The 17368-nt window shown below is 50.1% G+C and overlaps 1 protein-coding gene across 1 annotated transcript in view; it reads right to left on the bottom strand.

The window, feature by feature from the left end:
* PTPRB (protein tyrosine phosphatase receptor type B) overlaps positions 1 to 17368 on the bottom strand; it is a 122385-nt gene that overhangs the window by 91994 nt on the left and 13023 nt on the right. The window contains exon 3 of the mRNA XM_029597183.1: positions 8768 to 9030. Coding sequence (XP_029453043.1) covers positions 8768 to 9030 — 263 coding nt within the window. The remainder of the gene's footprint in view (positions 1 to 8767; positions 9031 to 17368) is intronic.

The raw sequence follows: 17368 nt of genomic DNA, 5'->3' as shown, positions 1-17368 counted from the left end.
AAAACAAAGAAGAAAAAAAAAATCCCACCCTGGAGGCCACCCCTCCAATGTCCCCTTCCTCCTCAAACCATCTTACCATTTCTTCTTTCTTCACGGGGCGAGAGTGATCTGCACTTACGAATGGCGCTGGCAGACAGAGGTCATTTCTTCCATATAAACCGGTGCTGACCTGAGCCTGGGCCTGGCCAGTGCCTTTTGTACAGAATAAATGAACAACAGTGCCGGCCTCGCTCTGTCAGCTCCACTGGGACAGGAGTGACTAGGGATCGCTCTTGCTCCATGAAGAAAGAAAAATATGGGAAGAGTGTTTGGGGAGGGGTTTTTTTTGTCAGTGGCAGTGCAAAATGTCTTTAAAATGAAACAATGAAATTGAACACAATTTTGTTTTTCTTCATTTTGTTACAAAAATAAATTGGAATGACCTAGAAAATTGGCGTCCTCTTTATGGACATCAATGTCATGCAACCTTGCAATGCAAATATCATCACCATTGCATTAAAAACCGTGAACAGAAAAATGGGTGGACATGAAAACCGAATTCATTCCCGACCCATCACTCTCTGCTAAAGGTTTTCCATACAGCTTGAGGCTTCCCGAATGCATGCTCTTGAAAGACAATGCTTATTATACACAGAATGACAGATGTGGTCCCTGCCCCAGCTACCCATGGGCACAGTGGCACACGGGGAGGCTCACCGAGCAGGCACAATCCCAAGATCCCCCGGGAATCCCACACGGGAGGGGGGAAGTTTTTCGAGGCCCTGAGGGCTTTCTTCACACTGGGGCTCTTCTGCCGGCCACTCAGCCACTCCAAAAATCACCAATCTGACCCTCAAATTGTTATTCCAAGAATAAAGCCTTTACCGATGGTGGTGAGCAGATTAAAAAAGGTAAGTCCAACAGAAGTTCCCAAAGATAAACTTGATCTCTTGTCCACAAAATTCAGCACAATTCCAAAATGTCATCTCCCTGGGGTTGGAACTCTTCCTGCCGGACCTGGTTTGGTAGTGCAAATACCTCATTTCTTCAATAAATCTTTTCTCTTAGATGAGCTGCTCTTCTGGGCTAGTGCTCTGACAGAACTCTTTTCCCCAGTGGTCAGAAAGTTTCTTCTCCCATCAAGAGCTCTCCGTTGCAGATCTCTCTTCTCAGGTTACACTCTCCTCAGCTCTCCCCTGGGATAAGGGAGGCATTTTTTCCAACTTCTCCTTCCAGGCTCCTCTGTCCAGTAAGGTCAGCGAACCTCTGATTTCGGCACGAGTCGCCCTTCTCCGATCCAGACTGTCACATTTCTCTCAAAAATTCTCTTTGGACAGAATCTCCTTCCTCCAGACCTTCCCTGTGGAGGGACACTGGCTCAATAGCGCCCCTCTGTGGAAAGGCAACAAGCTGGACTCCAAGGGGTGGAATCCCGCACCTTCTGCTCTCAAAAGTCTTTCTCCTTTCTCCTCCTGCATCACAGGAGGTGCAGAGGTTTTATGAACGCCAATGACCCCTCCTAATGGGGAGGGGCACACCTCTCTAAACACTCCTACCCCTCTACATCACCAACCAGGCAGAGTCTGATTGACATTCCTGGTACATACTGAGGGCCCTCGGTAAAGGTCACAACATAACAGTAGAGGCCAATAGGCTAGTAAGGGGCAGAACTGGACAGTCCCTTATGTATAACTCTTACAACATGTTCATAGCTTTATGGTTTTTCTACCTCCTACCAAGTCTGCCTCCTGCTGTTGGTCTGGATGAGTTGAGAATAGCAAACACATTGTGCAGAGTTCCTGGGGATGGAGGGACCTAGCAGCTGTAGCACCCACTGCCTGGCTCAAGTTTGCAAACACCAGATGGCCATGAATGATGGCTCCACTACCCCTCAACAACCAGGCCTTCTCCTTTCATCAGATCAAGAGTGAGTTTAGGGCAAATTCCAACTGGATTGAAAACCCTAGGTCAAAATGAACATACCCACTGATCTCCCCACTAATCATATCCTTTCTCACCAAAAAGTATGGATGTGAGGTCCCATGTGTAACCCAAGGTTACTAGCTAAAGTGGCACTCAAGTGCTCCTTATGGACAATACATCACCTTGAGAGCAGGTCCTTGCTACAGGATCACTTCCAGCTAAACCAGGGTGATGTTCTCCTACTGCGAGACTTTTCTGATCCAACGCAACACTGGTGCTGCAATACTGGATTTGGGACTTGGCTACTATGTCCCTGAAGGTCTCATCAATGTACCTCTCTGTCTGCCTCAGCTCCTCCAAGTCTGCTACTCTAGCCTCCAGAGATCAGAATCGTACCCTGACAGCCAGGAGTTCTTTGCACTGAGTTCACACATACAATCTCTCACCGGCGGGTAAAAATCATACATGTGACACTCAATGCAAAAGACTGGAAAGCCCCCCCTCTTGCTGCTGGACTGCTGCCTTCATCTTAATTTTATTGAGTTCCTAGTTAAGTTTAGAATACTAAGGGAGGTGGAATTAGAGTACTTTAAATTTACAGGTGACTTTACTAATTAATCAGCTAGTGTCCTACACGGGGATGATTAAACTTTCAATAAGGGCTGGTACAATAGTATGATTTAGATAAGACCCTGATTGATTTTTATGAGAAAGTGCCTCTTGCCTAAAAATCAAGGATTGAGTGGGTGGGAAAGACAGAACTAGAATTAACTATCTCTGGCTTGCTTATTACCTCAGACACACACAAACTAAATAATATATCTCTCTATTTCATCTTTCACCAAACTTGTATAAGTCCAAAGATTTCCCAAAGCAATATTTACTAATCCTCTTTAACTACCATTAACTTGATCTTCACTCAGTTAATTGAAGGGTTTGAGATACGCGCGCCGTTAGGTGCACGCTTCCAGTCCTCTTCTACTGCAAAGGGTGCGGGGCCTCTGGAAGCTGGGGCTGTGGAATTCAATCCCTGGATCGCTTGCGGTGACCTCTGGACTCCTCTCCCGGGGGATGCTGGAAGCAGTATGCAGATGAGCCTTCCGGTCCTCTTTTACTGTACATCACCCTGGTGTAGCAGGTAGTGAACTTGTAGCAAGGACCTGCTCTCCAGGTGATGTATTGTCTGTGGCTGGTGGGCGTGAGGACCGCCTGGTAACATGCCTGCCTGGTGCGAAGGTAGCAGACCTCATGCGTCACCTAGATAGGATTATAGACAGTGCTGGGGAGGAGCCGGCTGTCGTGGTACATGTGGGCACCAACGACATAGGAAAATGTGGGAGAGAGGTTCTGGAAACCAAATTTAGGACTTTAGTTAGAAAGCTGAAATCCAGAACCTCCAGGGTAGCATTCTCTGAAATGCTCCCTGTTCCACGCGCAGGTCACCAGAGGCAGGCAGAGCTCCGGAGTCTCAATGCGTGGATGAGACGATGGTGCAGGGAAGAGGGATTCAGTTTTTGTTATTGATCTGATGCTTGGAGTTAGCAATCTGTTATTGATCTGATGCCTGATGGGAGGAGCAATCAGATAGTAGTTAGCAATCTGTTGTTATATATGAGAGATGAGGGTGGATCCTTGGACCAGTGGCAGATGACCACGCCCCCGGGGGAAGATCCCGAGAGGGACCACCGATCAGGCTCAGAGGGGCGGATTTTAAAAGGCCCGCGCGCATAAATCCGAGGCTTTTGAAAAGGGGAGGGAGGGGGCGTGTCCAGGGGCGTTCCCGAAACGACGCGGCATTTTGGGGGCGGGCCCGGGGCGTGGCGCCGGCCCGGGTGCGTGGTCGAGGCCTCTGGACCAGCCCCCGGGACCGGAGGACGGAGCGGGGCTGCCGGCCGACGCGCGGAAAGTTACTCCTGCTGAAAGCAGGCGTAACTTTGCCGACAAAGGTAGGGGGGGTTTAGATAGGGCCGGGGGGGTGGGTTAGGTAGGGGAAGGGAGGGCGAAGAAAAGTTCCCTCCGAGGCCGCTCCAAAATCGGAGCGGCCTCGGAGGGAACAGGCAGGCTGTGCTGGGCTCAGCGCGCGCTGGTTGCACAAATGTGCACCCCCTTGCGCGCACCGACCCCGGATTTTATAAGATACGGGCGGCTACGCGCGTATCTTCTAAAATCCAGCGCACTTTTGTTCGCGCCTGGTGCGCAAACAAAAGTACACGCTCGCGTATTTTTTAAAAATCTGCCCCAGAGTTAGGAGACAAACACACACTGGTTCTTTTATTAGACAGTACACTGAACCACCAGAGGTGGCAGTAGTGAGCTGGGCTGTAATCCCTCAGATACTGGAACAGCGATCCCTGGAAACTGAGCTGAAGAGAGACTGAGATATAGTGAGTAGGCAGGATATGCAGATGGTAAGACTCACACAATGTCCCAATGAAGCCCAGGAGCTGGAATGTATAGGCCCTCGAGGAGCGAGTACCTGGTTCCAGGGAAAGCTCAGAGAGAACGATGGTAACTCACTGATGTAGCTGAGATAGTTGGTAGTGAAGACTTCCAGGCAGAAGAGTAAACGGAGCAAGTCTGGGATCAGGGCCCTCGAGGAGCGAGTACCGGTTCCAGACTGTCACCTGAAAAAAACAAAGAGAGAGCGAGGTCCCCGAGAAGTGGGTACTTCTCGTAAGTCCGAGGAGGCAGAGTTGCTTAGGTAGTGAAACCCCTTGCTAACTCGATGTGTTAGCAAATTCCAAGACCTTAAATATCCGTCGCGGGTGACGTCATCTTCAGGGGATGCCCCCGAGGTTCGCGCCAATGCCGGTACTTCAATCAGGGGCCGTGCCGCGCGCGCGCCCCTAGGCCTCCAGGAAATGTGGCGATTACAGCGTCGAGCCGGTCCGGGAACGCCCGAGGACAAGTAGCAGGAGAACGCCGAGGTAGCCAGTCTTAAGCTCTACCTTAACCAGAATGGAACTAAGCTGCTGGCACTAACTTTCAAAAAGGAGAGAGAGCAGCTTTTAAACTAGAACAAGGGGGAAAGCCGACAGGCACTCAGCAGTGCATGGTTCGGAGAAATGTATCCTTGAAGGATACTAATGAAACAGGAGAGTTAGGGCAGAGAGGTTCCAATAAAAGCAAACGTAGTCCATGTGCCTATATGTAAAAAATCACTTGAGCTAAAGATTTCCAAATTATCCCTAAGAACTGAAAAACAGGACCGACCCAGCATGGCAATTTCTTATGTTCTTATGGAATTGGTAATATTTTTGCGATGTTTTTATCTGAGCAGGCTTTAGTTTTAGTTGAGTTGCTCCTTAGAGAGCTCTGAAACAGGCAAAATCTCCCTCTCCAGCCTGCAGCTCTAGAGGACACAGCTCCCTATACTCAATTCTAGAGGACACAGCTCCCTATACTCAATTCTAGAGGATCCAGCTCCCTGCATAGAGCTTTAGGGAACATAGCTCCATGTATACAGCTCTGGAGGACACAGCTCCCTGTACATAGTTCTAGAGGATCCAGCTCCCTGTACATAGTTCTAGAGGACACAGCTCCCTGTACATAGTTCTAGAGGATCCAGCTCCCTGTACGCAGCTCTACAGGATCCAGCTCCCTGTATGTAGCTCTACAGGATCCAGCTCCCTGTATGTAGCTCTGGAGGACACAGCTCCCTGTACATAGTTCTAGAGGATCCAGTTCCCTGTATACAGCTCTAGAGGACACAGCTCCCTGTACTCAATTCTAGAGGATCCAGCTCTCTGCACAGAGCTTTAGGGAACACAGCTGCATGTATTCAGCTCTAGAGGACACAGCTCCCTGTACACAGCTCTAGAGGATCCAGTTCTCTGTATGCAACTCTAGAGGACACAGCTCCCTATACACAGCTCTAGATGATCTAGCTCCCTGTTCGCAGCTCTGGAGGATCCAGTCCCTGTACATGGCTCTTGAGGACACAGCTCCCTTTATGTAGCTCTAGAGGATCCAGCTGACTGTATGCAGCTCTAGAGGACACAGCTCTAGAGGATCTGCTCCCTGTATACAGCTCTAGAGGATCCAGCTCCCTGAATATAGCTCTAGAGGATCCAGCTCCCTGTGCACAGCTCTAGAGGACACAGCTCCTTGTATGCAGCTCTGATGGATCAAGCTCCCTGTATGTAGCTCTAGAGGATCCAGTTCCCTGATTGCAGCTCTTTAGGATCCAGTACCCTGTACGCAGCTCTAGAGGACACAGCTCCCTGTACATAGTTCTAGAGGATCCAGCTCCCTGTATGCAGCTCTAGAGGACACAGCTCCCTGTACGCAGCTCTACAGGATCCAGCTCCCTGTATGTAGCTCTACAGGATCCAGCTCCCTGTATGTAGCTCTGGAGGACACAGCTCCCTGTACATAGTTCTAGAGGATCCAGTTCCCTGTATACAGCTCTAGAGGACACAGCTCCCTGTACTCAATTCTAGAGGATCCAGCTCTCTGCACAGAGCTTTAGGGAACACAGCTGCATGTATACAGCTCTAGAGGATCCAGCTCCCTGTGCACAGCTCTAGAGGACACAGCTCCTTGTATGCAGCTCTGATGGATCAAGCTCCCTGTATGTAGCTCTAGAGGACACAGCTCCCTGTGCGCAGCTCTAGAGGATCCAGCTCCCTGTGCGCAGCTCTAGAGGACACAGCTCCCTGTGCGCAGCTCTAGAGGATCCAGCTCCCTGTACGCAGCTCTAGAGGATCCAGCTCCCTGTACACAGCTCTAGAGGATCCAGCTCCCTGTACGCAGCTCTAGAGAACACAGCTCCCTGTACGCAGCTCTAGAGGATCCAGCTCCCTGTACGCAGCTCTAGAGGATCCAGCTCCCTGTGCACAGCTCTAGAGGATCCAGCTCCCTGTATGCAGCTCTAGAGGATCCAGCTCCCTGTACGCAGCTCTAGAGGATCCAGCTCCCTGTATGCAGCTCTAGAGGATCCAGCACTCTGTAGAGCATTCATAAGCTCCAGGGAGGGAAATGATTTATTGGGAGTCCACTTGCTGAGGCATGGGGAAACCATCCTGATGTGAGCACCATGGTATTGCATAAGTCCAATGTGTAGTGAAATCTCAGTGATATGAGCAGCATTGCCTGACGTGGAATGTCCATTGATGTACTGGGAATTCTGGACTTGTACTGAACTGTAACAACTATCTCTGAATTGTAATTTTTGTGCAAGAAAATAAATGAGATGGTTGGTCTCAAATGTAATGAACCCCGTAGTGTTATTTTGGAGTCACATGATGCCTGGATTGAAGGTACAGCCAGAGCTTTACCCCCTTGGAAAAATCCTGCCGATTCTCAGGCTGATGCAAAAAGGTGCATTCGGTCGCATGCAGCTTTCTGCCTGCACTTCAGGGCACTACCCATGCGGCAAGGAGTTTTGCCTGCAGGAAACGCAGGTTCCTTAACAGGAGTACTGCTTAGCGCGCTTGCATGGAAATCCCATGCAGACGAGGGCATTGAGCAGAACTCCCCAATGCAGGGAGACGGCATTTGGCCAGTGCGCCTATTTTAGCACTGGAAACTTAACTCCTGGGTCAGAGCTGGTGCTTAAAACACTTTAAGTAAAGGGGAAAAAATCTGGAACTCTTAGCCGGATAAGTACTGATTTATCTGGCTATCTGGTGCGGTTCACCGCTAGTTAGCCGCTATCTCACCGCTTCCAGATCGCCAGGTAACTGAGTACTTATCCGGGTGAGTGGCGGCGGCTGCTGCTGCTTAGCCAGATAATTACCGCACTGTGCATTTCCTGACCTGTCTGGGGCTTTGCTTCGCGCTTTGTTTTACTCGCCAGTAAAGATTTTTATTTTGAACCATGCCTGCAGAGTCAGAGTGGTGATTTTGGTTTTGGTGTGGCTGGACTGGTGTGCAGAAGAGTCCCTGAGCGAGAAAGCCCAAAGAACCCTGAAAGCGGAGAAGCACGGATTCACTAGTTTGCATTGAAATTTGTACATTGCAAGCTAGGGCGAGAGTACATTGCACAAATCTCATCTTTGGGTACCTTTCCTCACGCCAAATCACATCGAATCTTCACCGATGTGCACGGTGCTGTTCGTACCTCTGACTGTGCATGTAAAAGTGTCCCCGAAAACCTAGGCCATCACCAAAACCTCACCCTGAATTACTAGGTGACCCTCCTACAGTGGTATAAATACTCTCTCTCTCTCACTCACTCACTCATATATCCCGTTTTTGGCATAACGCCAGTTATTTCCGGTGTTAAAACCAGCGATAACCTGCACAGTGCTAAGCACCCCTCAGTTTAATTTACTCTGTCCAAACTCCTCCCATTTGGGAAAAAATGTTAAAATTTGCATACGTATCTCGGGCCCTAAGGCAATTTGAAGAACGACCCCCGATAGTTTGGTAAGGCAAGGATCGAACCTGCCAATAAGAGTGGTCCCTGTGTCCTAAGCATCTTCCCAGTTACTTCTCCCTTCTGTAATACTTCCGACTTCATCTTTGTGCCGCCTTGACGGTGAGGGTCTGCGTGTGCAGGTACAGGGCAGGGCAAGGCGCTTTCTGAAGGAAAGGCAAGGGTGTAGGCAGAGTGGCTACCAGCCTGGCCTGGGTGGCTGTGCCATAAGCTCATTCCCAGACCACAGCCACCAACCAATATGTGCGCGGCAAGTGGTTTAGCAGAAAAGAGCTGGCCCTTTCTTCACACTGTTTTTCGCACATGGCTGCTGCTAATGTCTGTCACTCTGCTCCTAAAGGTATTTGACAGGAACACAGAACCCCTGCCCCCTCCTTCTCAAACCTAGATGCAATCATCATTCGTTTCTCGGGCTGTTTATTTTTAGGATATCGGCGTCGCTCTCTAATCCGGCCTTTCCAGCTAAGCACGTGTGGCGCTTACCTGCAGGAGAGACTCGGAGTCCAGCTGGGCAAAGCTGGGGGTCCAGGGCAGCTCTGTTCCCGCAGGCTGGCTCGGGAAGGAGGGCTCATCCTCGCCGCTGCGATCATGGCTCTCCTCCGCCAGGGCTGTGAGGATGGCCCTCGTGCCGGCCCACCGGCCGGGATCCTCGGGGCCGTGGGTGACGGCATCAAAGGGGTCCGAGATCTCCTGAGAAGTGGCGTAGCTGGAGCTTTGCATTAAATAGGCTTCTGCCTCTGGGAGATCTGAAGTAGAAAAAGCACAGTGGAAGAAATGCACCTTGTGCCACTTTACTACGAGCCTCCTCTGCCCTCGAGCCTCAGTCACGTGGGAAGAGTCTGTGCTCTGCAAAAGTCACTCACAGGCCAACGCAAATACAACGCGTGCACAGCCACCTCTCCTGGGCGCCCGATGCTATATTTAAATGAGCGGGTGCGTTAAAAAGGACGCGCTAGGGAGAAACCGCGCTAAAATGCATCAGGCGCCCAGGAGAGGTGGTTGTGCGCTTGCATACTGCTACGGGCGCTCGAGGAAGAATTAATGTAACGGATCGATTACAAAAACAACTTTTCTGGATTCACAATATATACACACGCACAAAAAAGCAAGGGGCAAAATCAGCCTGGAATACATATTTTGCGGGTTTTTTTTTTTTGTAATCGATCCATTTCTTTAATTCTTTATTGTTAATCACCAAAAGCTATAGATCTACTGATTTTTTTCATAGGCCCAATCTCTGTCTCCATCTGCTGGAAGGGAGGCAGCATAACCCAGCAGCCTGGACTGATCCGGGTACGTACAGGGAAGTACTGATTTTTTCATAAGCCCATGACTCGCCAATGACAACGCCAGCTCCAGGGTTGGCGTTAGATTTGCTGCATTAAAAAGTGTGCATTGGGTGCCTGGCGAATTACTGCATCAGGGGGGTAATATCTAACAGCCTCATCTACATGGAATTTACACGGGATGGGCGCTGTCAGCTACGTGTTATTTTGGACGTACATTTTGGACGCGCTAATCTCCTTACTGCATTGGGTGCTAGTCTAGCGCGTCTAAATCGCGCGCCCAACCACCCAATGCTAGGCTGGGTGCGCTCTATTGCATCGGCCCCTCAATCTGGTCGCTTTCACAGATTGACGTGTTGCCCTGCATTACGATCTGATATGGGGAAACAGAGGATCCTTACGGGCCAAGCCAAACCACTGTGATCGCGCAGTAATATCTGCATTTCATGTACTACAATAGAAGGGACTCCAGTCTTCCACCCGTGGATTTCTGGGCTGTAAATTATAGTAATGATGTGCGACAACTTCAGCAGAAATAAAATGTGAAAGCTTTACCGTGCCAGGAACGTCTGAGGAAAGATGCTTCTGGCTTTTCTTGGGACTTCTCAAATGCGCCTTAATTTAGTTTTTGCTAATGCTGACCTGCGAGCTTTGTCGCGTAAGAACTAAGATATTTTGCAGCCTTTTGGCTCCATTTCAATGTAGTGAAGAATATAAAAGCAGATTCTGGGCTTCACACTAGACCTTGGTGACTTCCATTTTTAAGTCTCATTATGTTTTTACTTAATAATAATTTAATATTGACACCTTGCCCAGAAAGGTTCGAACAGTAATCGTATGTGAACCACACTGCTCTTTGATTGCCCCTTGGAGTCAATTAAAGCGTGCAGAGTTCCCTTTTTTTGGATACTCAGTTTATAGCTCCTAGACTGTATAATAGGGAAATACATTTGTCTCTCTTTTTTCTTCCTTGTCATAAGAGGGGCAAGGGAGATGGCGGCCGAGTCCGCCCCTGCAGTCTTTGCCTGTCCCCTGGGAGTCACCGCTGGGTAATGTGACCCGTCCTCCCATGTCTGAGAGCTGGAAAGCCGTGCACTGCGGTGGAACCAGGGCCCGGGACCCTCTGCATGGGCCTCGCAGGACGCAGCGCCGCTCTGCTGGGAGTTACTGGGATCACTGGACACTTGGGACACATTAGCTCATGGTTTCCCCTCCCCCCCCCCCCCCTAAACAAATGACTGGATTTAAAACTCCTTGACGATTTTCTGTCGTGTGTAACGTGTGAGTCTATGATTCTCATTTCACCATGCAACACTTGGGTAGATATTTATCCTCCTCCAAAGCACCTGCATCGGCTCCCGGGTATTTACAGGCGTGGGTCCTGGGTGCTGCCCCGTTCACCCCGCCTCCCTCTGGGTCTGCGGTGCAGCTCTGTGTTCCATCATTACAGGGGCCTCGGCTCTCTGTCGCCCGTCACTGCGCCTTTCCTTCTGCTGGGCCCCCCACCCGTCCTGGAGTTCATGACCTGCAGACGCCTGTGTTTCAGGAGATGAGTGAATGCTTGGCTCTTCGGGAAGGCAGTTGCCTGATTTGGATAGTAGCCGGGGGGGTTATTTCTCTTAGCAGTTACTTTCCTCTGATTTTATACATTCGTTAAACATTCGTTTGCATTGTGTATTTTTTTTTTTGTGTTACAACTATAATATTCCATGTTCTCTGTGTTGATCAGAAGAGAAATGCATAAATACTAAATATCCCCAATAACCCATTGCTGAGACACAAGGGCATTCACTTCCAGGGCCGGTGCAAGGGGATTTGGCGCCCTAGGCGAGCCTTCTCCCTTGCGCCCCCCCCCCCCCCCGGTCTCGGCCCCGACCCTTACCTCATTCTCGATCACGCCCGCTGACTGGGGTTTTCTGGGTCGCAAGCAGGTTGGGCACTGCTTGCGGCCTGCCAAAGTCCACTCCTCTTTGCCACCACTTGCGGCTCCATATGGCTCGCACCCAGTGGTGCACCAAGGGTCTCCGGTGCCCGGGGGCCAATGCATTTGTGTACCTCTCCAGCATCCCCCCTTAATCCTTCTTGTACTAATGCTTAAGGTCACAGAAAATCAGTGGTGTCTCCAGACAGAAGAATTGGGGGGGGGGGGGGGGGCGCCAAAATGACATTTCTTCATCTCACCCACCTCTATAGCATGGATCCTGCTTTAAAATTGGTTATTAAAAAAAAGTGTTAATAAAAAAGTCCAAAGGGTCCTCTGCGTTATTTTAAAAAGCTGGCCAGTTTCACACTATAAAATTATGTTGATAGCCTCAGTCAACTGATTCTATGTGGCTATGAGAGTGAAGTCAGGAATATATAGGAAGGAACAGAATGTCAATATAAATCCTGTACCTCCAGTTCTGTAACTCTGTGCATCCACTGAAATTCCCCCAAACAATGGAGCTTGGATGTTTCCCTTACAGCTCATCATACTGAAAGATATTTTCAAATTCTGGTGTCACTTCACAGTAACAGCAGCACAAACAGCTTCCACTGCCAGGCACATTGTGAACTAACACAAAACACCACAAAAAAAGACACTCAAAATCTATACTGCAATCCCATCATAACATAACAGTAATAACACCAAGGACTCAAACAACAATAACCCTACCTGTGAATAAGCAAGGATAAATATTACACTGGGTCCTAGAATACCAATACACCACCTACTGAGGAAACAAAACAAACCCAATTGCTATAGATCTCTATACAGACACTATATGATAGCAGAATCTCTCATCATGGTCACACACACAGAGCAGAGACAGACCCTCACCAAATACAGAATACAAAATAAAGGAGCACAAATTAGAAAAAACTGAAATGGAAACCCCAAGAAGCCAGACTCTGTGTATTAACAATGGAAAAACAGAACCACCATTCTTCATAAAACAAATAAAATCAAGAAACATAAAGCATCAGTTATAATAGTAAAACCATACTAATAAAATAATATTTTAAAACTACTGATAAATAGAATTTCTATTAATTAAAATCATATACATTTTTTACAATTTCCTAAAACCAATAAAATATTTCAAAACAGCACATATATCAAATAACACACAATAATTAAAACTAATAAGGATTTTAAAAAGCCCCTGCTGTCCATACATGGGAGCTCTTGATTGAGGTTATCCTCTCTCTCTCACACATACTCACATGTCCATTCTCTCTCACACATACACTGTCACATACATACACATTCATGCTCTTATACCCAACCATAACCTCTCGCTCTCACAGACACTGACACACTCAGGCTCTAAGGCACTCTCTCCCCCTCCACACCCCCCCCCCCACAAACTCTTACTCCCCTGGATTTTCTCATACACACTCATGCTCTCACTGGCTCCCTCACATACACACAAACACACACTCCCAGGCAAGCTTCCAATCGTTCTCACACAAACACACACACACACACACAGGCAAGCTCCCAGTCATTCTCACACTGACCCCCAGGCAGGCTCCCATTCATTTTCACACCACTCCCTCCCCATCCCCCAGGCATGCACACATTCATTCTCACACCCAGACCCCCAGGCAGGCACCAATTTATTCTCACACACACACACACACATACAGCACAAACAGGCAGGCATCTATTCTCACACATACAAACCCCAGGAAGACACCCATTCATTCTCATACACAGACACACCCTCAGGCAGGCACCCATGCATTCACACACATACACCCCCAGGCAGACTCCCATTCATACACATGCACACACTAAAGGCAGAGACCCCCCTCTCTTTCTTTTGCCAGCAACCTCAGAGCCTCTCTCATTCCTCTGCTGCCACTGTCACTGTTGCTGTATGGCTATTGCGGAGGTGCTGATTGCTGCTATTGGCACTGAAGCCCATTCTGCTGCCTCCTCTGTGCAGGCCCCGTGGGTTTCCACTTCCTCTATGCTGATCTCGTACATTGTGAGATCTGCATAGAGAAAGTGCTACTCTTGCACATTCCCAAAGATTACATGTGCCAATCAGTAAAAAATAATTTATTTTTTTTTACATTTGCTGTCTGATCTTAGTTTTCTAATCAGTTGGTCACAGGCTTTTTTTTTTTCCACCTTCCCTTTCTTATTTTTTTGCCAATTCCTTTTATAACATATTTCTTTTCTCTCCATCTGTCTTCTTCCCTCAAACACACAGTCAGGTTCTCATTCTCACATGCTTTCTCTCTCTCTCACACACACACATACACAGGCACTCACTCTCACATGCTCTCTCTCATACAATCATGTATACACCGTCTCTCTCTTGCACATGCTGTCTGACTCTGGCACACAGGCTCTCTCTCACTCCCACATGCTGTCTTGCTCAAGCACAGGCTCTCATTGTCACATGCTCTCTCTCATACAATCATTCATACACACAGTCTCTCACTGGCATATGCTGTCTGACTCTGGCACACAGGCTCTCTCTCACTCCCACATGCTGACTTGCTCAAGCACAGGCTCTCACTGTCACATGCTGTCTCTCTCACACACACACAGAGGCTCTCACATGCTGTCTCTGCAAACATTCAGGTCCTCACTCCCACACACAGTCTCTCAACTCATCTCATACACGCACACATACACACTGTACAAACCCTCAGTCTCTCTCTCACCTCTGGGCCTCCTCTTCACGGCCGCTGCAGGATGGGCTCTGCAGCGGCCCCGGACTTCTCGAGCCGCGCTGCTCCTCTTCTGTACGCGGCTGATGCTCCTCCTCTTTCCTGCCCGCGCGGCTCCGGCAACATTTTTCTTCCGGGGCCACGCGGGCAGGAAGGAGGAGAAGCTCCTGCATTGGCTGATGATCCTCCTCCTTCCTGTCCGCGCGGCTCCGGCAACATTTTTCTTCCGGGGCCGCGCGGGCAGGAAGGAGCTGGAGCACCAGCATGTTTAGACGCGATTGTTTTCTTCCGGCCGTGGTGACTTGAGCTCCACCACGGCCCCGCCGATCTTCTTGCTGTGTGTATTCGGCACACAGCATAGCAGTAGTTCACCGCTCAGCCGCTATTGGGATGACGTCCACCGGCGGCCATTGGCCATCAGCGGCTCGGCGCCCCCTAATGCTCAGCGCCCTAGGCGATCGCCTAGTTCGCCTAGTGCTTCCGCCGGCCCTGTTCACAGCATATAAATCTGTAAAGTCAAACACAACGGTCCTAGTGCCAGGTGAACAATGGACATGGCCTTGGGTACTTATATATAAGCTTTTCATTTTTATAGGGCTACTGGATGGATACAGCACTGTATAATGGTAAGTCCCTGCCCCAAAGAGCTTACAACCGAAGTGGCTACCTGAGGCAATGGCAAATCAAATGACTCGACCAAGGAATGATGGTGCAGCGGGATTTAAACCCTGGCGTTCCCTCGTTCATAGCCCATTGCTTTAACCACTAGGCCACACTTCCCCAGGGGCGGATTGGCCTATCGGGTGATCGGGCATCCCCCGGTGGGCCGGTCGAACTAGTCACGTGGTCTGCCGAGCGCGGCCGTGACAGAGCCGCGCTCGGCAGACCACGTGGCATCTCCTGGGCGGCGAATCCCCGGGCCGGTCTTCATCGGGAATCCGCCGCTGCACTTCCCCCTATGTTGTGGCATGTACAGCACAACCGACACCCCTGCTTCAAAAAGCCAGCTTAGTAATGCTAGTATGGCTTGCAGTAATGTGAGTAGTAATGATAGGAAAGTGAGCAAGAGAGTTAGGGACGCTGGCAATATTCTCAGTGAAGTTTAGCTCTGCCTAACTCCATGCAACTGAACTCATCCAGAAAATAATTTTATACCTTCATTTATACATTTTTAAACCAATTCCGTCTGTCTATCTGCATTTGTAAAGTGTTCTTTTCTTGTTTAAGCGAATGTACAAAGCATAGTTTCCCCCTTGTGGGTAGTGGAGCAGGAAGGATCAGTGCTCAGATCCCAATGCACAGGCACAGCAAATTCAATAAGGTACAGTCACGTGGATGAGCTAACTTTATTTTAACGCAAAATTTAATAACGTATCTCCTCAGATTAAGATTCAATGAGAAGATGAAACTTCAAAGCCAGTAAATCAGTTTCTGGATTCGGCAGGTGTCACCTGAGCACCGATGCAGGGGTTTTGCTTTTCTACAAGTTTTACAAAATCCATTTTCTCCTAGTGCCAGTGATAGCAATAGCTAGAAAAATGCCCATCAGTGACAATAACAAGGTTGCAGAGTTTAAATATTTCATGCTATAGTGGTGCCCTCAGCACTGCGTGCTAGTGGCCCACCCACTTTGAGCTCAGGTCCATCCGAGACCAAACGATGCCTGGCCACAACCGACACCATCATCGCAGAGGCTGAAGAAGAAGAAGGCTCCACCGAAGCAAGGCCGCCACAGGAGCCCATCCCCATGAGGGCTACGAAGTCCGACCCCACCGAAGCAAGACCGCCACAGGAGCCCATCCCCAAGAGGGTACGAAGTCCGACCCCACTGAAGCAAGACTGCCACGGCAGCCCATCCCCATGTGGGCTACGAAGTCCGACCCCACCGAAGCAAGACCGCCACGGGAGCCCATCCCCATGAGGGCTACGAAGTCCGACCCCACCGAAGCAAGACCGCCACGGGAGCCCATCCCCATGAGGGCTACGAAGTCCGACCCCACCGAAGCAAGATCGCCACGGGAGCCCATCCCCATGAGGGCTACGAAGTCCGACCCCACCGAAGCAAGACCGCCACGGGAGCCCATCCCCATGAGGGCTACGAAGTCCGACCCCACCGAAGCAAGACCGCCACGGCAGCCCATCCCCATGAGGGCTACGAAGTCCGACCCCACCGAAGCAAGACCGCCACGGGAGCCCATCCCCATGAGGGCTACGAAGTCCGACCCCACCGAAGCAAGACCGCCACGGGAGCCCATCCCCATGAGGGCTACGAAGTCCGACCCCACCGAAGCAAGACCGCCACGGGAGCCCATCCCCATGAGGGCTACGAAGTCCGACCCCACCGAAACAAGACTGCCACGGGAGCCCATCCCCATGAGGGCTACGAAGTCCGACCCCACCGAAACAAGATTGCCACGGGAGCCCATCCCCATGAGGGCTACAAAGTCCGACCCCACCGAAACAAGACTGCCACGGGAGCCCATCCCCATGAGGGCTAAGAAGTCCGACCCCACCGAAGCAAGACTGCCACGGCAGCCCATCCCCATGAGGGCTACGAAGTCCGACCCCACCGAAACAAGACTGCCACGGGAGCCCATCCCCATGAGGGCTACGAAGTCCAACCCCACCGAAACAAGACTGCCATGGCAGCCCATCCCCATGAGGGCTAAGAAGTCCGATCCTGCCAAAGCAAGGCTGCCACAGGAGCTCATCCCTGTGGTGGCAAAGAATCCGGCCCCGTCAAAGCAAGACTGCCATGGGAACTCATCCCCATGAGGGCTAAGAAGTCCGACCCTGCCAAAGCAAGGCTGCCACGGGAGCTCATCTCCATGAGGGCTAAGAAGAAGGCCCACCTGAGTGAAGCCATAGCGGGAGCCCATACCTGCGGTGGTGGAAGAAGAGGTTTGGTGGTGAGGCACGGTGCATGCCAGAATGGGAGCCAGAGTGTGGGTGTTTGTGTGTGAAAGAATGGGAGCCAGAGTGTGGGTGTTTGTGTGCGAAAGAATGGGAGGTTGAGTGCATGAGTGAGAGCTTGTGTGTGTGTGGTAGAACATGTGAGAATGAGAGCTTGCGTGTGTAAGGGAGTCTGTGAGAGAGAAAGGGAAGAAGATAGGGGAGAGAGAAGAAA

Source organism: Rhinatrema bivittatum, chromosome 4, assembly GCF_901001135.1.
Source record: "Rhinatrema bivittatum chromosome 4, aRhiBiv1.1, whole genome shotgun sequence".
NCBI lineage: Eukaryota > Metazoa > Chordata > Amphibia > Gymnophiona > Rhinatrematidae > Rhinatrema > Rhinatrema bivittatum.
The sequence above is the reverse complement of the archived record's forward strand: the minus strand, read 5'-3'. Positions and strand labels throughout refer to the sequence as shown.